This window comes from Squalius cephalus, assembly GCF_949319135.1.
Source record: "Squalius cephalus genome assembly, chromosome: 10".
Lineage (NCBI taxonomy): Eukaryota > Metazoa > Chordata > Actinopteri > Cypriniformes > Leuciscidae > Squalius > Squalius cephalus.
In genome coordinates this window covers 12,287,497-12,312,199 of record NC_137131.1, presented here as the reverse complement: position 1 = coordinate 12,312,199, position 24,703 = coordinate 12,287,497, and the positions used below count along the sequence as shown (strand labels likewise).

At 39.6% G+C, this 24,703-nt stretch overlaps 1 protein-coding gene across 1 annotated transcript in view; it reads left to right on the top strand.

Annotated features, from left to right (window-relative positions):
* The window catches only part of negr1 (neuronal growth regulator 1), a 153,798-nt gene extending 135,559 nt beyond the window's left edge, over window positions 1-18,239 (top strand). The window contains exon 7 of the mRNA XM_079882816.1: window positions 13,352-18,239. Coding sequence (XP_079738942.1) covers window positions 13,352-13,452 — 101 coding nt within the window. The 3' untranslated portion in view covers window positions 13,453-18,239. The remainder of the gene's footprint in view (window positions 1-13,351) is intronic.
* The last annotated feature ends 6,464 nt before the right edge of the window (window positions 18,240-24,703 follow it).

The following is a 24,703-nucleotide window of genomic DNA, read 5'->3' as shown; positions in this document are numbered from 1 at the left end:
CTCCCGTTGTTACTCAAGGATGGATCTGTACTGTTTGTGATCAAGCTTACACTCTCCGGAGCAACAGGCCTAACGTGACTGGACACGGAAGAAATGAAAGTGCGAGCGTGCTCTTTATGACAGCTCTTCGAGTCATTTTACGGATATAAGGTTTACCAGTTTATTTAGCACCCACTGAAAAGGTGTGTATATTTGTTTACTGTTAGTTGTAACGAGTGTTTTGTGTACTTCACTGTGTATGTTGTTGATAATGAAAGGGAGAGAGAGAGAGAGAGTTTATGGATAAGACTTTAATGCGCACTTCTTATACTATGTTTATTCAGCTCTTACAGAGATTCTCTGGAGTAAAACTAACGCTCATCTTTTGTGTGATGTACAATAAACTTCACTGAACTCGTCAGTATATTTTGGTCATCATTCGGACGGGTTTTGCTACAGCAGGCTTGTATTAGTGGATAAAAGCAGATGACAAATAAGTTATAACCATAATTAAACTAAACTATACCTGTTCAATGTCCATACAGCATATATTCTCTGGCTCTGTGGGCATTATTGTCCGACTCCGAGTCGAAATGAACACCGCAACTGAGAGTTTCTGTTCTGATATTATCAGATGAGATTGTCCTGACTCTGAGGCGAGCTCGTGAGGCTCCGCCCCCTGTGCCGTGCAGCAGCAGTTAATTTGCATTTAAAGGGCACACACTAAAACAGCGCGTTTTTCTGAGCCCCAAAAAATTACAATTTAAACATGCTGTAAAAAATGATCTGTAGGGTATTTTGAGCTAAAACTTCACATACATACTCTGGGGACATCAGAGACTTATTTTATATCTTGTGAAAAGAGTCATAATAGGTGCCCTTTAACTTCAGTCTCCATAAATAAAACATACTTTATTATCTGGGCTTAGTGCATGACTGTGCTTAGGGAAATTTTATATTGCATATTAAATTCTACACCATTGGTGGAATTATGCTGTATATTACAGTACATGTTGCTTTAAATGTTGTGCTGCTTTTATTTTTATAAACAAAAAAAAGTCTTTATGTAAAATGGTAGTTGAAATGTCAAGCAGTGACAGGAGTGTCATCTACTCTGACATTACATATATATAAACTGTTCAAAAGTTTGGGGTCAGCAAGATTTTTTAATGTTTTTGAAAGTCTCACCAAGGCTGCATTTATTTGATAAAAAAATACAGTAAAAACAGTAATATTGAGAAATCATTTTTACAATTTTCAGCAGCCATTACCCCAGTCTTCAGTGTCACATTTTTCTTTAGCTGATTTGGTGCTCATGAAACATTTCTTGTTATTATTATTGGTGTTGGAAACAGTTGTTCTTCTTAATATTTGAATGGGAACTATGATACTTTAATTTTCATTTTTCAGTATTCTTTGATGAGTTCAAAAGAACAGATTTTTTTTAAATAGTAATCTTTTGTAACATTATACATGTCTTTGCTGTCACTTGATTATTTTAATGAATCCTTGCTAAATAAAAGAATTAATTTAATTAAAAAAGTCATAGGGTAAATCTGTCACAATTGCACACGCACACACACACACACACACACACACTTAATCTAAAACCATTTAAACAACATTTTCTAATTTGTGCATAATTATTTGATTTTGATTTTTTTTTTTACCTCATAATTTTTTTAAACACTACATGGAATATTTGATCTTTTAAAAATTGTCACAAATGTTTAAGTGAACTGCAAAAAAAAAAGATGTGGTTAAAAATGGTGAAAAGCTAATGGACAAGTTATTTGTAACCAAGTACAGTAGCATATCTATACAGATCTCACAGCATGATTGAGAAGTGAAGATGTATTACAGAGAATCACAGACAGTTGCAGGTTTTTTCATTAGTTGTCTCTAGTTACATGATGAGGAGGGGGAAGAATGGACAAATCGACAGATTATACCAGCACTGGCTGATTCAGCAGCGAAGCCTCGTGTTACTGCTCCAATTCATGGTACTCATTATTTACGCCACCCATGGGATGCTTGTTGATGAAGGAGGCAAAGACACTGAATCTCCCATGTTTACTCCACAACAGATGTGTTTCCTTTTTGTTTTTCCAGAGGATTCTCAAAGAGCTTGATGACGTCTTTAGCACACTGCGATCTAATCAAAACCCAGTAGGCATAATTATGTGCTGGAAATAGTGGCGTTTAAAATGCAGCACAATGATCAATCGATACATTGGGTCAATTACAGGCAATAACTTCACGCTTCCCCGCTCTGAACAGGCAAGGCTGAGGATGAAACGTGCTTTGAGGGAAAAGAATGTTTAGAATCATTGATATTTCAAAAGTAGACTAGACTGCATTGGCTATCACACAAAATATGTCTCTTTTTTAAGAAAGTCCACTGTGCTGAAAAGTGCACCACAAGGGAAGCAAAATTAAATGTCTTTTTGTTGTTTGTGCGTTGTCTGCCGCAGTCTTGTATCAAAAAGAGTTCCTGTTGTGTTGGTGGTGTTCAGGTGAAGCTCAAGGCCAGAAAGAGACACAGTCGAGTCTTATTCACTACCAGCATGTCAGATGAACTCCTTCTGTGTACAATATTGAAATGAGCATTTACTCAGCACAGAATCAGAAATGAGCTAATTTTTATCTCATCAGACCATCACACATAGTGTTAGGCTCTATTTATGATAATGCATTCTTGGGATTTCAAACCCATTATCATTATCACAGCAGAAACATGATAAACATTTGTGAAAAATAACAAACTCCCTCAGTACCTCAAGTTGTAGCAAGGTGATTAACTCAAAACTGATCAGACAGTTACACAGACACTTGACTTTCTCCAAGTGCTATTCAATTTTGACTCAAAGTGGCAGCTCTTTCACCATGTGTTTGTTCTGTCAATTGCTGTTCACATTGTAATTACAGGCGTAGAGTTTTTATTATATGCACAAAATTATTTATTCTCATTGTTAGAAACTCTTTGTACAGTTTTCTTATTGTTTCTTTCTTTCACTTTCTTTCAAAAAATGCCATGCCACTAAATACCATGTTTCATGGACATGGTATTCTTTGAAGTACCTCGTAAATAATCATCATAAATTAATAATAGAGTGATTAAAATTTTAACATTAATATGAGTTCCCCTAGCCTGCCTATGGTCCCCCAGTGGCTAGAAATGGCGATAGGTGTAAACCAAGCCCTGAGTATCCTGCTCCGCCTTTGAGAAAATGAAAGCTCAGATGGGCCAATCTGGAATCTTCCCTATATGTCGTCATATCGGGAAAGGGTACCCCCCCCTTTCTCTGCTTTGCCCGCCCAGAGAATTTGGCCCGCCCATGAGAAAATGAGTTACGACCATGCGAGCGTGATATTGGTTTCTCCTCGAGAGACATCATGGCTTGCAAACGGGCGAAGCATGGAAGTTGCTCAGTGTTTGGATTTACAAATGAACATAAAAGTCTTTTTTTAGTTCCTTCATCCGAGCCTCTGAAGAACCAGTGGATTAATTTTATTTTCTCTGGAAATGCGCCAACACAACTTCCCAAAGTTTTGTATGGTAAGTGTCATTTTTAGTCACAATTAGTTGTCAAATGAAGAGACAAAGTCGTTTCCAATTTAGTGGTGAGAATGCTACCTGAGGTATCTTCAAGCAGCAAATATTCTCAGCTTCTGTGGGCATGGTAGCACATTTTCCACAAAGGCATCTATCCAAAAAGGTAGATGTAATAATGGCAGAGGTCTGACTAATATAGTGGCGCTGGTTAGTGTCTATAACTGATATTTTTTTATATATATATATATATATATATATATATATGTATATATATATATATATATATATATATAGACAGAGTGGACAAGCAGGTGTTGAGTAGAGGTAAATCTTCAGGAGTAAATCATAGGTTATGTGTAACAAGACTTCAATATACGTGGACATGGAGAACTTTGTCATTAAAAAATGAGCCAGACTACAGTCTTCTCTAAACTACAAAGATTACTGATATCTATAGATGCTAATACAGCTTTAGAACGATAGCAAATCAGAGCAACATGAAAAGCCAACAACATAGGCTAGTGTTAGCTACATGATAATAACTGTAACAGCATACATACCAACTAAAGTACCGTATCCAGAGACGATATTTTAAACTAACCATTCAGAGACGTCCTGCTGTAGCCGCTGAGTTCCAACTTCTTCAGGTGCTTCTCCATCCGGATCAGATTCTGGGTCAAACTGGAAAGCTTGAATGACTTGGTACCGTGGCCACAAGCTGGTCAAGGCCACACCCCCACCCTCCACCTTGCCTCGCCTCTCTCCTCCTCATTAGCATTTAAAGCTACAGACACAGAAATGGCGCATGCTAAGGAAAGCTCATTGTGGGACTGGCTCGTAGTGGCTGTAATTCTGCACCAAGGCTGAATTTCGGGAAAGAGACTTCAGATACAGTATTAGGGGACCACTAAGGCCTATATAAAAGCATCCAAAAAGCAGCATGTCATAGGACCTTTAAACAAATGAATTGCATGATATTCTGATTAATTAATCAAATTATATAACAATGTAATTGGAATAAACACATGTGTCTGTGTGAGAAAAGCCACTAAACAGAGGAAATTCAGTGAACTTTAGAAGTGGTTACTGTATTACCACTTGTTTGTTTTATTTGCTTATCATTGAACATAAGCCTATAACTATAACTTGCCTACAGTCCACAGCAATCCATATTTGCACATTCCGTCCATCCTGTTTTTTTAATTGTTGGTCTACATACATGAGTCAGATTGGCATCTTTATCTGTCATGTCTTGTCTTGCTGTTCAGACTGACTTCTTTGGTTGTGTTAAGTTAAAATTAATTCAGTTTGGAAAAACATGTCTCGAGACCCCTGCGTTCTATTCCATTTTGTTTGCGCTCTTTCCAGCTGTTTTTGAATTCAATAACGGTGTGAACACCCCCTTACTTATTCTGTGCAGCTTAATTATACTAAATTAATGTGTTAAATTGACAGCCCTAATGAATAAATGAAGAAATCTTTCTCTCTTTCTCATACTGTTTTATTGCAAAATTCTGATTTCATGGATAAACAAAAATAACTTTGTGCATTGCATTTAATTTACTCCAGTACCACATAAAAACCAAAGTATATGAATTAGGGCTGTCAGTCGATTATTTTTTAAATCAAATTTACTACATGATATTCATATTAATATAATTAATATTAATAAACCTGATTATATGACAGGATATTGACATACATGATAATATCACATGTATCAATATTACCTAAAAAAAAAAAAAAAGCAAGACCAACATGAACAGGGTCATACTGTACTCCTAATGTGCTGCTTAATTGTGCTAAATGAATGTTTTAAATTAACTACCCTAATAAATATATAAAGCTTTCCTTCCTTTGAGTTAAGGAAAGTTTTCTAACCTCCAAGTACACTCATCGCAATAATGATGCCAACCGGCTCAATGTTTGTGCGAAAGCAAGCCGAGGAAAACAAAACGTTTTTCATGTTTGTTCTATTATGAGGCAGGGAATTAGGTAGTTTATCATATGGAGAGCAGAAACACTGAAAGAGGACTTAAAGGGAATATTTGTCAAATCCAAGATTGGAGATGTGGGATTTACGCCAGTTTGCCAAGGACTCGGCAGAAGCTTAGGCCTGCGTGGAGAGGCTTTCTCTGGAGGCAGTAGAGGGAACAATAGGCCACTGATTGATGGTCAAGGACATTGAACCCTTCTTTCGAAGCCAGAGAAGACTAGCCTCCAGGGAGAAGGGCTGCAGCCAGCCGTCGTCTGTGCAGATTACCTGGAGATATGGCCACCCTCACATAACCGCCAATGAGATGATTGCTTTCATTTAATCATGTAAACTGCTGCCAGTGCTATGTTAGGGAGTGATGATTCTGAATTTTCACAACAGTACACATCAAAACAGTTGACTTTACGTTTGTCGAATATGGTTTATTTTATTAAATAATAAACCAACATTAATGATGCTAAGGGCCATCAGCTTTGTGCAAAATTCAGAATTTAAGAATTGCTTAGTTCATGAGTTTGAATTTGAATGAAATTGGTCATGCTTCACAGAAAGTTAAATGGAATTTGAGTTGAAATGACATGATGTGGAATTTGCTAAATTACATCTCACAGAAAATTAAACATAATGGCATTTTTGAAAAGTTAAGTGTAATTTCACCCTGGTCCATAAATATGTTCGTCTGTAAGGTCTATAAATCCTTATAGAAACTTTTTTTGCGAACTACGAACAAGGTTTTCAATCCAACATTATAAGCTTAATTAATCCAAGACTATTTGACTTATTAATTTAGATTTGGTAACATTTATTAATGTTTTTAAAAATAAGTCTCCTATGCTCACCAAATACAGTAAACACAGTAATATTGTATTTATTATTATTATTGTATTATTATTATTATTACAATTTAAAATAACTGCTCTGTGAAAAATTATTGTTGGTTTTACTTAAAGTAAGTGACCTTAGGTTGCCTTCAAATTTTGAGTTCATTGAAATTTTGAAATTGTTAATCCAATGAAGGAGATTGGTTTAATAAATAAAAACTAAAAAATATTATGTTATTTGAACCACGTTATCTAAGTTGATTTGACAAAAGATAAAAAGTTGTGATAGCAAATCATGAAAATAATTTCTATTTTAATATATTTTAAAATGTAATTTATTCCTTTGATGGTAAAGCCGAATTTTCAGCTTCATTACTCATTACTTCAGTGTCACATGATCTTTCAGAAATCATTCTAAAATAATATACTGATTTTGTGCTCAAGAAACATTTAGAATTAGTATTAATGTTGAAAATGGTTGTGCTGCTTAATCATTTTGGCATAACCATAATACTTTTTGGGGGATTCTTCGATGAATAGGAAGTTCAAAAGAACATAATTTACTGTATTTAAAATAGAAATCTTTTGTAACATTATAAATGTCTTTACTGTCACTTTTGTTCAGTTGTGTCATGGTGGTTGCAGGAAGGCAAACACAGACGAAGATAAGAAATCCAAAACGACAGGTTTAATGGTAATTCTGGCAAATAGACAATCAGGTAGCAACACACACTAACCAAGACGGTGAACAGACAAGGAGTGACTGAAAAGGAAGTACTTAAGGTACACAAACTAGGTAACGAGCAACACAGCTGAACAGAATCAGGCTAACTCATAATGAGGTGATCATGGTAACTAAGAAATGGCGGGAATACAAACAAAGGAAGGCATGTGACATGAAAACAAACAATGTCCATGATAACTGAAATAGAACAGACTGTGACATTAGAGAGAAGGAATAGAGGGAAGATGGAGGTGGTTTGGGAGGAGGATGTGGCAAGGGGCAGATAGAAGGGGCAGACAGACAGATGGAGGATGACGACCAGGGCGGGACAGAAGGAGGTAGCATCCATTGTGGTAACGTGGGTAGGAGTGGCCAGGTGGAAACGACCCAGAGCTCAGCCATGCCGACGGAGTCGACGGCAATAGGAATCTTGATGGTGATGGATTCAGGGCGAGGATCGACGGCAACGCATACGGAAGTCCGAGGCAGTGATGGTGCGCTGATGACCTGGGCGGCCACAACAGAGCCGCAGCGACGACCCCTCGAGGTGGAGATCCAGAGAGCAGAGGATGAGCTGGTGCGACCGAGGGTGGAGGTGGAGCTTGAGGGAGGGTGGAGCTTGCCAAAGCCAAAGGGGTGGAGGGCCGCAAAGGACGGCCCGCAAGTCCGTAGCTGAGGCTTGGCAATATCCGACCCAGGTGGAGCCGACGGTCCAAGGGAGTCCAGTGAGGCCGAATGCTCGATGGTCGATGCTGTAGTCAAGAGAGGAAGGAGCGTAGGTGCAGGAGCCAGGTCGATGGGTCGAGGTGGGATAGAGCGCGACTAGGCTGGAGGCGGAACCACGGGCTCAAGTGTCCTTGATGGCAATTAGTAGAGGTGGCGGGAGAGGGAGGATGGGTGGGATTAATAGGACTGATGAAGATTCAGATACAGGTTCAGATTCAGATAAGTTCCAGGGATGAAGGGAATTAATCTCACTACACTCAATTAAACTGTCCAATAAGTCCAGCCGGTGCTCACTCTCAGTGGCGGGAGGGTGAGTGGGGCTCGCTTCCATGCCCTCGAACTCCCCGAGGACTCCCACAGCGATGGACGGCGACGTCAGCTCACACCCCTGGTCGGACTCTCCATGGTGCTTCGGCTCTGGGGCGACGTTATTTTCTGCCTTACCATCCTTGGGTATAGGCTCACTCGTCGCGGAAGTCTGCGGCAGTCTGCGGGGGGCTTAGGCGTCGTCGAACGGGGTGGTGACAGGCTGGGCTCTGGGTCTGGCCGGGTTCTGGATCGGGGGCCGTATGCACTCCAGACACCTCACGACGGCTTCCCTCCAAGTCAGTCCAGTGGTGTCTGGGAGGTGGTTGTGTTGTGGAAGTTCGCCCCGATCCAGAACAGGGTCTTGAGGGTTTCGTCCTCCAGAGAGCAGTTGCTGGCCAAAAAAATCAAATTCTTAATAAATGAAAAATAATCAGGGCTTTCCTAGGGCCCTATAATTTCCGCGATCACGGAATCGCGGACGGAATCGCGGAATTGGCAAATTAACGCGGAATCTAGTGTCAACGCGGAATTTCGCGGAATTTTAGATATTTGGAATAAAATTCTGTTTTTGTGTGGGAGAAAAACGTATGTCTGAGGAAAATCGCATATTACTGAAAGAACGAACTGAGAGAGAGAGGCCCGGTCGCGCGCGCGTCTTCAAACTGTCTTGCTCTCTCTCACTCCCTCGCGCTTATTAATCTAAATCAATTGAGAATTGACACAATGATAAAAGATCTGAAGAACGAAGTTTCACGTGGAGTATTCGGATATTTTTTTTTTCCTGAATTAGGCTACCGCTGGGTGTGAATTGTGCAAAAAAAATACTTTTTTACCTTGCCTTCTTCTCTGAAAAGCATTCCGCCCATTCAGCTGACATAAAAAAACACTTTCAATAAACTAAACAAAACCTATCCAATGATGAAATGTTGTCTGTGTTGACAAATCTTGTGCGATGTCCTAACTGCCGGGATAATCACACAACGCGTACAAGTCTGCTAATGATACGTCCGATTCGCGAACTAATGACTCCTTTGAACCGATTCACTTTAATGAATGGTTAAAACAACTGATCTGTCCAACACTGAATCGGTTCGGTGTATAACAAAATCGGTAACACTTTACAATAAGGTTCCATTTATTAAACTCTAGTTAACTAGATCAGTTAACATTAACTATTAATAAACTGCACTTCTACAGCATTTATTAATCTTTATTAATGTTAATTTCACCATTTAGTAGCCTACATTATTTAAATGAAAAGTTGTATTAGTTAACATTAGTTAGCTTAATGCACTGTGTGAAGTAACATAATAAAAATGCAGAGTTAGGGTTAACTAAGATTAACAAAGATTAATAAATACAGTAACAAATGTATTGCTCGTGGTTCATGTTAGTTAGCCTAATACATTCACTAAAGTAAACAAACCAAACCACATTTAACACCTCTTAAAACGATAATTTTGTTTGTTACCTCAATAAATTTAGGGTCATTCTTATTTTATTTGTGTATATTTTAATCATTAACATTAAAAACACTCTTTTTACGACTAAAATAACAGTAAAGGGTAAAAAAAAAACTGAATTCCCAAAAATTAAAATGGAAAAAACGGAATTTGCAAAAATTAAAACGGAAAAAACGGAATTTGGGGAAAAATAAAACGGAATTTGGGAAAAAATAAAACGGATTTTATAGGGCCCTACTTTCCTGAGCCATGACCGTAAATGTAGCCCTATCGTCATTACTAGTTCCTGTTTGCTACCTCAAATTCAATTCAAATGTAGGAATTGACTAATCAGAAGCCAGAACCAAAACTATCCATTTTATATTAATACAGTAATAATGGAAACTGTGGAAATAGTCGTATTATAAATGTAACTTGTTTTATCACAGCATAAGAGCGGCACAATGAGGGAGAGTGTTGAATGGAAGGATGAAATTCATTAAGGAGCTTAACGATGGGTCTTGTGCCAGTTAAAAGGAATGGTGTAACTCGAACTAGCAGCTGATTATAGGGTGACAGACCCTCTTTTTATTCTGCATTTATTCTGTCACACCAACAACATTATGCCTTAAAAATCTTAAGCTGTAAACTAAATCAACCAAAACAAATGCACAATTGAAGACAGAGGAAGAGCCCTCATTTAATTGGAGTTGAGGACATTTTTACATAGGCTTTGAGGAAACTTCTGTCCGTGTGTCCTCGGCGATCATTATGAAGGATTATAATACGTGTACTCTTCATAATCATACGAGGCGTTTTGTGTGCTTTAGATAGAGTGTATAACCATGATTTAGACGCGCATGACTGATTACCTCCTGATCCGAAATTAATGAGGAAATTGATGCTCTTGTATCTCAAGATATGCCGTCTTTAGACGGTTAATCCACCGATTGTTTTTTGATGCGAAATGTCATCTCAGTCTTAATACCTGCACTAACTTCACTCATATGTCTCTGGGACCGCCATGTTGTTGCAAAAGCCACTGCAATATACCCCTTTTCTCACTGTATTTACACACTTTAGACCTAAAGCAGAGTAATCACAAGGAAGCCAGTGTCTGGGTGGGGAGGGTTTCAGTTAATTAAAATGGCAAGTGCAGTAACAACCTGCACTGTCACAACAACAGACTGATTTAGACGCAGTGGGATATTAAACAGCTCCCTAACTCACACAACGCAGCCAGGCAGGTAATATTGGTGCTTTTCTTAATTGCTTCTAGTGCCAGATGATAGGATGTTTCTGGCACGACCCTGAATCATCGCTGACGTTACAGTAGCTATAAGTCCGATGTGGGCGGTGGAAGGAAATATACTGTAGAGACAAAGCCTTTCATCCTTTTCCATTCACAGGCCATATGGCTTTGTTTGTTTTTTGACAAAGGGTGCTTATAGTTAGATACTGCAGCAGGTGCCTATAGCCCAAATGATTCTGTTCCACTGGTAGCGTGCACACTCTGTGGCTCTGGCAAAGGGGCCAATGCAGGATGTGAGCTGTTTCCATGGTTACCGGCTCCACTCTCTCTGCCTAGCAAAAACTGTGTCATTATCCGGTGCTTTGGATGGAGGCAGAATGAAGCCGCAGTGTACAGGGCAGTTCGCTCTTCTCGTTTCCTCCCCGGCCTGACCATGCATCTCACGCTCATCATCACAATTTGCATCATTTTCTATCTCATATAGCCATTTCTGATATTCTAGGCTTCCCATTGCACGTGGCTGTAATTTTTTGGTATAATATTTTTAAGCAACACTGGTAATTTAAAGCCATAAAAGCTGGAATGGAAGCGAAAATGGATGTGCGGCTTTTCATCTGAGATTTGAGCTCCCATTTTTTGCAATTCGGGAGAGGACTTGTCACAAAGCAATTATTTTATCAACCTTCCATGCACAAACATCCTTATTACTGTCATATGTGCCATTTGATGCTGTGATTCAGCCTTATTGTGGTTTTGAATGCAGGAAAACAGTTCCCACAAATGAATCCATATACAGTAATAATGACTCTATTAAATGTGTATTTGCAAACAACAAAAGCATTGGAAAAATTGCTGGATGTAAAAGAAAGTCAGTAGTTCCAGCCAGGACACATAATCTCGTGTGTGTGTGTGTGTGTGTGTGTGTGTGTGTGATGTACTAATCTCCTTAGGTAGGCCAGTGTCTGTCATTAACAGAGCTGTGAAATAAAAACTCTCATGAAGATGAATGCCTGTACACTCTCACACCTGTTCTGAAGCGCCTCTCCTGAGTACTAGACTCAAGTTGTTTTGCTTCGGGGACAGACCTGAAGGCTTTCTGCCATTGAGATCGGTGTTGACTGTGAAAATATGAGCATACCTAACGTCAGCACAGGCATATCTGTGGTGTTTGCCAAGGCAAGCATCACTATTACTATTGCTCATACTTGGAGATTAATTTTTTCCTCGTACCATGCTTCGGACATGAATAATACTTTTTTTTTTTTTTTTTTTTACTATCGACCATTGAGCAACTGCCTAGCAACATACAAAGAACCACCCAGAATACCTTAGCAGCTGCACAGCAACTCCCTGGCAACCACCCAGAACAGTGGCGTGCACGGGGGGGCTTTAGCCCCTGCATCTTTAATCGCTCGTATAAAGTCATATTGCAGTGCTCTCCGAACCGCGGTTTCAACCGAGGGCGACCACCTCATCCATTCAAACACCTCCCGGAACACAATATCAACCGAGGGGGAACAACCCCCCCATCCCCCGGAGCGCAATTTCACCCCTGCCCTACCGGAGGTCTGTGTACGCCAATGGCATAGCCACATGCAAAGAATCCACTCAGAACATCTTAGCAAAACCTCAGCAACCTACCTTGCAACCATGTAGCAATGTGCCAAAAACCACTTGGAGCACCTAAACAACTGCATAGCAACACCCTGGCAACCACATACTATAGCAATGTGTTAAATATCATTCAAAGTACATTAGCAACACCTCAGCAACCTCCCAGAACACCCTTGCACCCACATAGCAACATGCCAGTATCCACTTGGTGTACCTTTGTATCTGCATAGCAATGCCCTGGCAACTACCTAGAACACCTAGCAAAGGATACAGCAAGTTGCTAATAACAGAGCATCTTAGCAGCTACATAGCAATTCCCTGGCAACCACCCAGAATACCCTTGATAAGGCATAGCAATATGCTAAGAAATTAAAGTACTTTGGTGACCATCCAAAATACCCTTGCAACCACATAGCAATGTGCCAGTAACGACTAGGTGCACCTTAGCATCTGCATAGCAATGCCCTGGCAACTACCTAGAACACCCTAGCAAAGGATGCAGTAATGTGTAAGAACCACTCAGCACAGCTTAGCAACTGCATAGCAACCATCCAGAACAACCTAGAAGCGTTATGTCAGCAAGTTTTTGCATATATTTTAAAATAATCTTATGCAAATTTATTTTCCTATTAGATAAAACAGATTTGATGTGCTCTAGGCTCAAAGGTAATACTATCAAGTCTTTGAGATGAATTGTTATGCCCTCTTATTTTTAAGTACCCAGCGTGGTTTTAAAACAAGGCATCTTATTGAAGGACTCCTTCGGGCATCCGAGCTCGTCGTGAGTCTTGATTTGAGAATGTGAAGGCAGGCAGCGTGAGCTCCGCTCGTATGAAAAGGGAGGAGGTACTGCTTGACTGAGACTATGACTTGCTGCCAGTAGTGAGAGAGAATCTGCTAATCAGCATGTGTCTCTGCTCTGTTGTTTACAGCACCCAACACCGCTCCGTATGGAAGTAAAGGATGCGCTGAAGTCCTGCTGGCCTGCCGGTACCTGATCCTGGCTCTCTCTTCTCTCGTCAGCGTTTACTAGCCCTGAGGACGGCCATACACAATGACTGTAAAGAACCCTTTTGAGCATTTACAGATCCTTTGACATTGCTGATGGCTGGATCCAATCTGGTACAGTGTGTTTGGAAAGCAGCAAGGGATTTTAATCAGCATTGCTTATGTTGGGATGGTAATTTTCTTCTGTGGTGTTTGTCATCATGTAAATACATGCGGTTTTAGGGGTTTTGTTTTCTTTCTTTTGTCTTCTTTTCTTTTCTTGATTTCCCACTTTGTGAATCGGCACACATCGTCCCCTTCAAACACTCTCAAATTAGCTAAAATCACGCTTTGGAAAAGTGAGGGTGTGTGACATTAGTGTCTTTGTTATTGAAAAAGGAAAGACACCCTAGTGTGCCACCTTGCTCTCCATGCTGGTACATCATTCACATACCCATAAAGCGGGCAAAGTGTTTAAATAATACGGTTTTTGGTGAGCTCATTTAAATCCAGTGAACCAAGAAACATTGTTTAAGATTACACAAAGGTAGATATATTGAAATTGATATCAAAAGTAATACAATCAAAGGTGAAGTGAACAATTGAATAGCATCTTTAGTTTAATACGCTAATGTGCATGGTTTTTCCACTGACAATGAAATATGATTATTCATTTTCTGGACCAAAACTGCAGGCATACCTCAATGGTTTAGACCTCTAGGCTAGAGACCCCAATTGCATTTAACTGAATTTTGCAGAGTAAGATCATAAGCCTTTCTAGTTATTCTAGAAATACATGATTTAGTTGTTTTGCTGCAGGAAAAAAAAATCATAGATTGCACTCTCGAGATTAAAATATGCATGTAGTATGAGATAAATGTACAATTTAAATTTACATCTTGTAAAATTATTTGTGAGCCTAATTGTAAAATTAAAATGAGACGCATACAGTGGCCAAAAGGTTAAAGTGAATAAATATGTCCCTTCTGCCCTGGGGGTCTTAAAAATCAGAGCTATACTATGAAAAAGGAATAGGAAAATATTCAGTGTTGCATTTGATGCTATATTAAATAAGATATCAAATAACAATAGCGCATAAAAGACATTAAGCAGTTGGCAGCTTGCAAAATAATGTAATGGGCCGATCCAAAGTCCATACTGGATGGGAAAGACAGCAGAAAGTGGGTCATATTTGATGTGCACTTTGATTAAATGAGGAAATTATGGACAGTGTCTAATGGAACTTATCTGATGATGATTCATTGTTGTTGTTTTTTTGTTTTGTTTTTTTAAGATTGTTTTATGGTTGGATTCATTTGAACAGGATTTTTATAATGAACATATTACCTGCTTTGCTTCTGTCAGTGTGAAATAGTTTTGAATAGGGAAGCAGAAAAAAAAGAATATGCACTTCCCTTGTCGGGACAATATGAAACTTACAAGTGTGGATCCAAACATGTGAATTTACAAAATACGTATGCAGTATGGCATAGTTTACAATGTTGTCTTTCATTTTAGATGCCACAACTGTTGATGATTCTTGTCAAACGAGTAGAAGTTGGAAAAAAGAACCATTTGTAATCAAATAATCTACTTTTAACTCAGAGGGTGTGAACCAGTCATACGGTATAATAGAAAACGAGTCACGTGTGTGTATATTCGAAGAAAGTAGAATTCATTTTATCTTATTGGTAGAGCCAGTGTCTAGGTTTAGTTTAACCTCTACCCTAGTTCCCACACACTTGTTGTATACTAAGATGTGCAGAAATTATAAATGTGCTGCATGTCAAGTTAATATGTATGTTAAGGTGGCCACTTACCATAAATTGATCATTTGAGAACAAAACCAGTTTTCGAGGCTGCTTTGACTTAATGAAATGTGTTCCACACTACTGGACATCACGAGGCCTGTCTGTTGAGCTATGATGAAATGTTCTTTTCATGTGAAAGTCATCACAGAATCGTTTCTGCTCAGTGCGCAATATTGGGTCCTTTCCTATGGACTATATTTAGGCTATTTGGTTAATGCGTGACAAGCTTACATTCTTTTTGTCTATTATTTCTTGCACAAAATACATTTTGAAGGACAGGAAAAGTCATCAGACTATTTCATGTACACTTACAACAGATATATTCTGACATGAGTCTTTATTATGAGGTATCAGACACAGTATCATATAGGTTTCACCATATAGATGTCCCTTTGCTTATTACAGACCTGAAAGCCTCAAAGATCAAACGGAGGGACGTTTAAATATTCATCGCTGTGTCATCACACCAAGGCCTGGCTCTTGCCGTTGTGATGTAAATAGTAACATTTCACTTGCTTGTCATAACCATCAAATCTCAGATTAATATCAGTAGCTTTGAACAGTAAATACGCTGCATTTCATATCGACGTAAACTTCATTTTGAGTCCACTTTAGAAGCAAGTACTGTATAAAATGTGCCTTTAAAAGTATTAATTGATATGATCTGTTGCCATTCCATGTCAAACGCCATGTCTAAGCCTCATGCATTTGCCATTCATAACTAGCATACCAGACAAATATCAGTGTTGCGCAGTATTTCTTGCTTCCTATTTGATTCTTTCAGTCCAAACTAATAGCTGATCATTTTTTTAAACGTTTGACAATTTTGAGTTCTGTAAAGATGTAGAAGTAGCACATGCTCTTTTAATTAATATTGAGAATTAAACATCAACAAAGAGCTCATTAAAGCATCATTAAAACTGCGTAAGTGGATATCAAGATAAAAAGGCTAAAAAAAAGCAGGCAAGAGGCATTCATGCATGCATAATTCTCCTGAAAGTTACAGCCTTTCAAAAGAGTCTGTAAATAACAGGCAAATGTGCTGCAAATTTCTGCTCTGAACATCTAATGACTTGATAATCACATTCCTGGACATGCATTAATATTCAATGATGAGTTTCAAAATGGCTCACGTCAGGCAAGCGCTAGTTGTTGACAGATCTCGCATGGTGGTCATGAAAACCCAATAGACAGATGCTATTTTCGAATGGGTTCAAATTACTGCAAGCAACACAGTACGCCTATGTTGTGGCCTGAGGAGACCCCTTGAGTTCCAACACCTTCCTGGATCCCTCGCAGTGTGGTATCAGGTAGAAATTTTGATTTTTTATATATATATATATATATATATATATCCTATGAGCACATATCAGTATAGAAAAGTTTTCGGTGTTGTGTAACCACACGTGTACAGTCCAAAAAGCCAAACATTTAAGATACTTCATCTCCTATCTTGAGCGGAGCTGCTGGCGAGACAGAATGAGGGTGGTAGGCGGTATTTCAATGATTAAAAACCTGTCAGCTCCATCTCTGTCTTGGCCAGACTCTTTTGAAAGTCGGTTTGAGAGTGCTGTGTGTGCGGTCAGGGGAGGTGATTCTTCTGACCTGGCAGTTAATAAAATTCTTCCTGTGCCTTTGTCAGTTTCTGGAGGATGATTTTGTGGAGTGCTGGAGGGTGCTGCATTAACCAGCTGTGAGCGCTCACTCTCCCAGCAGCACTCTGGCAGGGCTGACAGTAATCTACATAAACCTCTGTCCTTTTCAAAAATGCTTGCCAGTAATTGCAGTTTTGCAGTATTCTAATTGACTCCACGGAGCACCGTAAAGAACAAAAACCTATAATCCTTACCGCAGCCCATTTGGTTCGCGGCTATTGTGTTAAACCTTCAAATGATATGAAACTGATGACAAATGAACCGGCCGCCATGACTGTACTCAGCCTGTAGAAACATTCCTTGGCAAAATATTTGTCTGGATAATAAAGTAGCTGCCAAAACAAGAATGAGTGAATTCTAAAGCTTTTTTTCCTCACCATGAAGTGTTTTGTCAACCCCCTCGCTCATTATTTTCACTGAGCTGGAAAATAAGTTAGCCAAGCACTGATGCAGTGGTTTTGATAATGCTAAGGTTTTAACACAGCTGTCTTTTGCTAAGCTCTGTTTGAAACTGGCAATTGAGTCTCATCGGGAGAAGCGTTTACGTAAAAAACAAGGGATCAATTTAGAACGCAAGTCTAGGGTTTTATAAAAACACACTATTCTCTTGAGTTCACTGTTATGTCTCATTAGATGTCGGTTGGCCTGGTAATTTGTTGCTAGCTGTTTTGAATGGCATGGGTTATTTGTGTTGGCACCGTTCATATCTTAAGCAGTTATTTTGTGAAGTGGAATAAGTCCACCAGTGAATCCACCCGTCTACTACTGAGTAATTGAGCACAGATTGAGGACACCCGCCAGAATGATCCAAATTTACACTAATGCTTTTTAGAAATATTTTGTGAGCTTTGGTTTCTTTTGTATACATGTTTATTTGATTTTTGGTATCTTTTATTTTGTTTTGTTCAATTTGGTGTGAAATAGACATTGTAACCATATTGGGATGGCTGTACTTTTATTTCCTCAACTCTTGAAGCTGAAATTTCTGTGATGAGAAATTTGAAATGGTCATCTTTACTTACATGTGTATGGAGATACTTTAGCCACCAGGGATATAGTTGTATATTTTAGGCTCTAGATCACTGGAATGACATATATGGCTTTAAGTGGCATTGATATATATTGATATTTGTCAAGAAAAAAAAAGAATCATATACTTTAATTACTTTAAAGCTTACATTGTGTATAGCACGTATGCAAGTTCATTTTCATCATGTTTGATGTAATTTTGTAGCAGTGGTTTGATACTAATAAAGTTGGAAGTTGGTGATGGAACCGTGAAATGTGCTTTACATGATACTTAATGAAATGTTATTTTAAAACACTGTACCTGAAATAGTCATCTGCATATGATATAATTAAGCAAGAACATGAGATGGTGTGTTTTATTGCATATGAAATAAATATGAATAAATTTAAGATAAATAAAATGAATCTATAGACTTGTATGCCAAAATACTACGTCCCACAGTGAACAATAATGCACCTTAATAAAATGCAAGCAACTATTCAAGCACCATATAGACCCTTTAAAGTGCATTTACACCCTGATGCTGGTCTATAGTTGACAATTTCCTCTAATTTTCTCTCTGGCTTTCATATTTTAGTACTTTCATTCCTCATGCTATAGCAGTATTTTTCTGTCTTTCATGCTAGCCTTCCTCGTTTGGTTTCTCATCAGGAACATAATGTACTGGGGAGTCTGTTGAAGTTTAAAGAGTTAATCCCTGTCTATTTGAGTTTCCATGTCAGTGGTCTATGACCTGCTACACTAGAGTGCCTCATGGGAGACAGCGTTTTTATGTGTGCTTGGAACAAGCTGATCTCCTGCTGCACTAGATGAAAACCCCAAATTGGCAAAAAAAAAAGACCATTCCACAGTGACTACATTTGGTTACATCGTGTACAATTCATGTTTATAGAGTGCATTCTACACAAAAAAAAAAACCTTTCACCTTTCATGGTGAAAAACACATTGTGTGAGATCGGTCACGGAGTGAATCATACTCAGAATTTAGTGGAAATGATTTAGTACTCTGAGTCTGTCAGCCTCCTCCCACATCCCCATGACAGATGTCCACACTGCAGCATATTTATCTTTCATTTGGAGATCAGGCCAGGTCATTTTCAATGGCCCTCTTAAAGCCTCAGTTAATGGCCCACATCACAGTGTTCTTTCAACTTCAAGAAAATGCTTCACTGAATAGAGAACACCAGTTAGAGGAGTTGTAATGCTGCAGTGATTTTGTTTTTGTTTAAAAACAAATTGCACTGTGTTACAAATTTTGCTGTAGTATTTCTATATTTATCTGCTACAAATTAAAGTGCAAATATTCAACTTGATATCCCTTTACTAGGGCAAGTTGTAACACTAAGAGAAAACATATACACCAGTTTAAACTGTGTACATGAATTGTAAAATATATATATTTATATAAATAATTAAGTTATTAAATTACCTAATTATGATTAAATCAAAATGGCAAAACATAGAAATCACTAATTCAAAAATACTCATGAGAGTGGTGGTCATCATGTGTGACAGTGATTTCGCCCCTGTAGCTCATTTCTAATTGGCTAAACTGATGGTGTTGCAACTTACTCAGTGTGAAAACATTCCTCGGTCTCCCCTACTAAGTACAGCTCCAAACCTACAGTAGGCATAGATCAGTGAAACTCTGCTGTATTTAAAATACAATAATGGATTTATTTTTTTTTTGACATTGAGTATGAAATTGTGTTCAACTCATTGCCTGTGTTCTGTCAGAGGGGGTGAACAGAGGACTAAAATGCAGAGGATTTTTGAACACAGTTTATTCAACTTTGGTAAAAAAAATAAAAACAACAACCTCCCATATGAACAAAAATTAGAGGAATTGTCTGGGAGCTCCAGCGCTGTCCATACAGTGCTCAGTAGACAGCATAGACTGTGGAGACCACCCGAGATGCAACGAGACCGAGAGAACAGCGAGGGCAACGATCAGCTGTCACTCCTTGTCTAAGTGTCCTGGGCACAGCAACTAGCAGAGGTAAGACATAGATCACATCACATAGAACAATGCCACAACACATGAGACGAAGCACGAAAAGATCTAATGACAACAAGGGGCAGACACAGCAGAGATTATAAGAGTAGCGGGAACAAGCAACAGGTGAGAGAAATCAGCTTGTGATCTGTGCGCACCCTTGCTGTAAAATCAGCCCTGATTGCTCAGGTCATGAGCTGCAGAAAAAGACACAACACAGAAAACAGGGGGAAGCCGATGATGCACCCTGAACCATGACAGTACACCCCCCCCACCCCACACACACACACACTCCCTCAGGGACGCTCACTGTCTCCTGACTCACCATGATGGCGATGGAATTGGTCAATGAGAGTGCGATCCAGAATGTCGCGAGCCGGAACCCAGCATCTCTCCTCCGGACCATAGCCCTCCCAGTCTACCGGGTATTGATGACCTCTACCCCTTCGTCTCACATCAAGGAGCTGACTTACAAGCCAGTGACCCCTCGATGAGTCTAGGAGGTGGAGGGGAAGAGGTCTGGGGCTAAAGGGAGGGGCTTGATCTTAGAGACATGAAAAAACGGGTGGATATTCTTAAACTGGGGGGCTAATTTGAGATGAATATTCCGCAGACGCCACACAGCGCAAGACCCTCTTCAGATCCTGGTTAGCACGCTTAGCCTGACCATTAGTCTGCGGGTGATACCCGGAGGATAGACTCACAGTCACTCCCAGCTGTCGACAGAACTCTGTCCAAAACTTAGACACAAATTGGGGACTGTCAGAGACCACATTCACTAGGAGGCCATGAATACGGAAAACGTGATCTAAGGCAACAGTCGCTGTCTCCCTCACTGAAGGCAATTTGGGGAGGGGAATAAAATTGGCCGCCTTCAAGAACCTGTCCACCACAGTGATGACTACCGTGTTGCCACTAGACGGGGGTAGGCAAGTGACAAAGTCCAGAGCTATGTGCAACCAGGGCCGCGAAGGGACAGACAGCGGCTGGAGTAGCCCTGCTGGGGGTCGATTGGAGCTCTTGCCCACAGCACAAATCGAACAGGTCGACATGAACTGATGAGCCTACATCGCCATGGACGGCCACCAAAACCGCTGCTTGGTTAACATTCAAGTACGAGTCGCTCCTGGATGGCAAGCTAGTTTGGATGAGTGACCCCACTGTAGGATGCTAATTCGGATCGATTCAGGCACAAACAGGCACTCTGGGCACCCCGCGGGAACCATGATGTTGCGCAGTGCTGTGCGGACTCTGGACACCACCCCCCAGGTGACCAGCGCCACCACCAGATCGCCTCTGCCTCAAAGATCCGCGAAAGCGGACCTTGGGCGGTAGGAGATGTTAATCCTGAAACAACCGAAAAACAGTGCCTAGCGAGAATTTAGCTGTTAATCGGTGCGGATGTATTCTAGGGTTTTATGATCGGCCCAAATGATAAAAGGGACCCCTGTGGCCTCTAACCAGTGGGGCCACTCCTCCAACTTAACAGCCAGAAACTCCCTATTCCTGATGTCGAAATTCTGTTCCGAGGGGGTTAAAGATGAGAAAAAAAGGTGCAGAGATTTATTCTGCCGTCCGAAGGTGATCTCTGAGACAAAGTTTCCCCCACTCCCACCTCCACAACGAACTGATGAGATGGGTCAGGAGTAGCAAGGATGGGAGCACAAACAAAGCAACTCTTTAAGTTTGTAAACGCAGACTGGGCCTGCGGCGACCAACAGAAACGATTTCGAGTGGAGGTGAGATCAGTCAGAGGAAGGGCAACCTGGCTAAAATTCCGAATGAACCGCCTGTAAAAATTGGCGAACCCCAGTAATCACTGGACTGCTGGGGTGGGCCAATCAGGAACCGTTTTTATCCATTCGTATACCCTCGGGTGAAAGAATAAATCCCAGGAAAGGAACCGACCATGTGTGAAACTCGCACTTCTCCACTTTGGCGAATAAACGATTCTCAAGCAGCCACTGGAGCACTCACCTGACGTGCTGGACATGGTGACACTCATTCTGGGAGAAGATCAGGATGTCGTCTAGGTAAACAAATACAAAACGGTCAACCTTGTCTCTGAGCATGTCATTGATGAGTGCCTGGAAGACCTCCGGGGAGTTTGGAAGCCTAAAAGGCATGACCAAATATTCAAACTGCCCCGGGGGGGTGTTAAAGGCGGTCAGAGAACAGGGAAAAGCAGATGATGCACCCTGAACCGTGACATGTTTGGGCAATGTAGAAATACTTTTTCTGGCCTTAGTTTCCAATGTTATGATTAATGATTAATTCATGTTTAAATATGTTTGATCTAATGTGTCGGAAAGTCTTCAACCAACCTGATCTCATCAGAATATTATATTGTATTAATTTGTACAATGTCATTTGTATGGAAATTTTGGAATGATGGAATGATTGAAATGATTGAAATGGAATGATTTTTAGTGAAAAATCAAGCATGAAGGTCCACCCCACCCCTAAACATAACCATATTCTGAAGCATAAGCAGCTGGTAACGTACGCATGAGATCGTACAAATTCATTTTAATTAGCCAGCAATTCGCCAAAAAGTAAAATAGGTATGAACTGCCATGAGTGTTTTTCTATAACTGTAAATGTTAGCCGAAAAAGTACATTTATTTTATTTAATTTACATTTATTTGCAGTAATTTATTTTTATATAATTTGAATATTTTTATTAGAATTTGCTAATTAAATTTATATATATATATTATATATATATATAAGTAGGCTATATATTAGTGCTGTCAAATCGATTAATTGCAATTAATCGCATTGTAACATAAAAGCTTGTGTTTTCGTAATATATGTGTGTATATATTTATATATATTATATAGTCTTGGGGGGGGGAATCTGGTTACCCTACTCTTGATCATCTCATGCATTAGCAAAACTGACATTAGCATATGTCAGCCTAATTTAGAATTTGGGTTGTCCCTCAAATTGTAAGGACATTATAAATAATCACAAAAATAATTCATTATGCTGATTTGACTTGGAGCTTGAAGAAAATGTGCTGAAAACAAACCTGAGAAAGTCTCTCGGAAACATCTTTCATTGGTCTCTAAGCATAGAAGATAACACATTCACACAAAAGTTCCACTGGTTTGCACAATTTCCTGATATCTTTGTGTTTCAGAGTCTCGTGCTCCTCTTATCTACAGCTGTCCTATACTGGAGGTTCTTACAGGGATGTTATTTCTGCAGAGGACTAATAAGATTGAATTGGTGTGAGTTTGCTTCTCGTCGATCTTCTCCATGTGCAGACGGAGGGGGAGAGAGTGGCAGGAGAACACCTGCGAGCGGATTAATGAGGGAGAGACTGCTCTCCGAGCTGCCCATATACTCTCGCTAATTAATCCTGCTGGTCATTAGCACTAACGGTTAGCTTCATTCAAATACCAAGCATTTTATGTTATCTCTATAATGAAACTTGCACAGTAAAACTGCCTTGATTAACATATAGGCTGAAATTATGAGGGCAAAGGTTGCAGTTTAATGGTTTAAGTTTAAGGTTTAAGGTTGCAGTTTACAAAGCTGCATAAAAATTCAGGTAATTCAGTTAACAAAAAACACAAAAGTGGTCCATATTATAAGTCTTCTAATGCCATATGATAGCTTTGTGTGAGAAAGTGACCAAATTTAAGTCTTTATTCAATTAACTTCACTTCAAGTGAGCCGTTAACTCAAGAACATCTTCAAATGAATCAATGATTCAGTGAGTTGACTTGACAACTGAATCAGAGAAGAAATCATTGCTTTGTGCCTTCCTTTTGAATGAACTGGTTGATATGGTTCACAAATTGGACTGAACGGTTCATCAATGAATTGTTGGACTGATTCATTCATGAATCAGCGTTTACTCAATTATCTAGCTGCTGCAGTTCTCAAATGAACTGTTCACTGTGGGGGAATTTGTTTGTGAACAAATACTTTAAGCTTTGTATAAGCTAACTTTGCTTTTTTTACATTTTCAACTTTCTTTAGTGTATTATGTTGCTGTTTGAGCATTAACATGTCTGCAAAGATACAAAGAAGGGAGTTATTCCAACGCTATCTCACGACCAATTCGTACTAGTGAGTATGAGGTGGCTAATTCGTACGACCACTGTCTAAACCCCAGTGATGGGTAAGTTTAGGGGCTGGGTCAGAGGTTATTCGTACGAATTCATACGAATTGGGTAACTATGTACTAAAATATGTACGCTTTAGCAAAAATTGTACGAGTGAGGTCTGAGGGAAACCTATTCTATTAGACCTCAAAAACAAAATCAAGACTTTGTAAAAGGGCATAATATAGCCTCTTTTTGGGGGGTGAACTATCACCACAATTTATAAAGGGATTATGGGATTTATCTGAATGTGAAAAACATGGCTATTTTTGTGAGTGTGCATGTGTGCACATTAGGATTTAAAAGATCTCACCCTGCTACACACAGACACATACACACTTTCTGTCTTTCCCTATATGGTTGCCTTATTGCAACGCTCATGGCAGATGAGAAGCAACTCCACACAGAAGAGGAAGAATGAGAAAGGACGTGTAAGGGAGAAACTGAAGTGGTGAGGGAGGGAGCCGTCACACAGAGCGCTTCCTAAAATCATGTTACTGTGTCATTATCCCACCTCTGCTCTCTTCCCAGCAATCATATTTGGAGAACATCTTTCAGGAGCTCTCAGTGCCACAACAACTGGTAAGCATGGCTAATGGAAATTTAATCAGTGACAAGAGTGGAGAATCAGTCATAATGCATGTCAAACTGAATGCACCCCGATAAGGAATAACAGAGAGATGCAA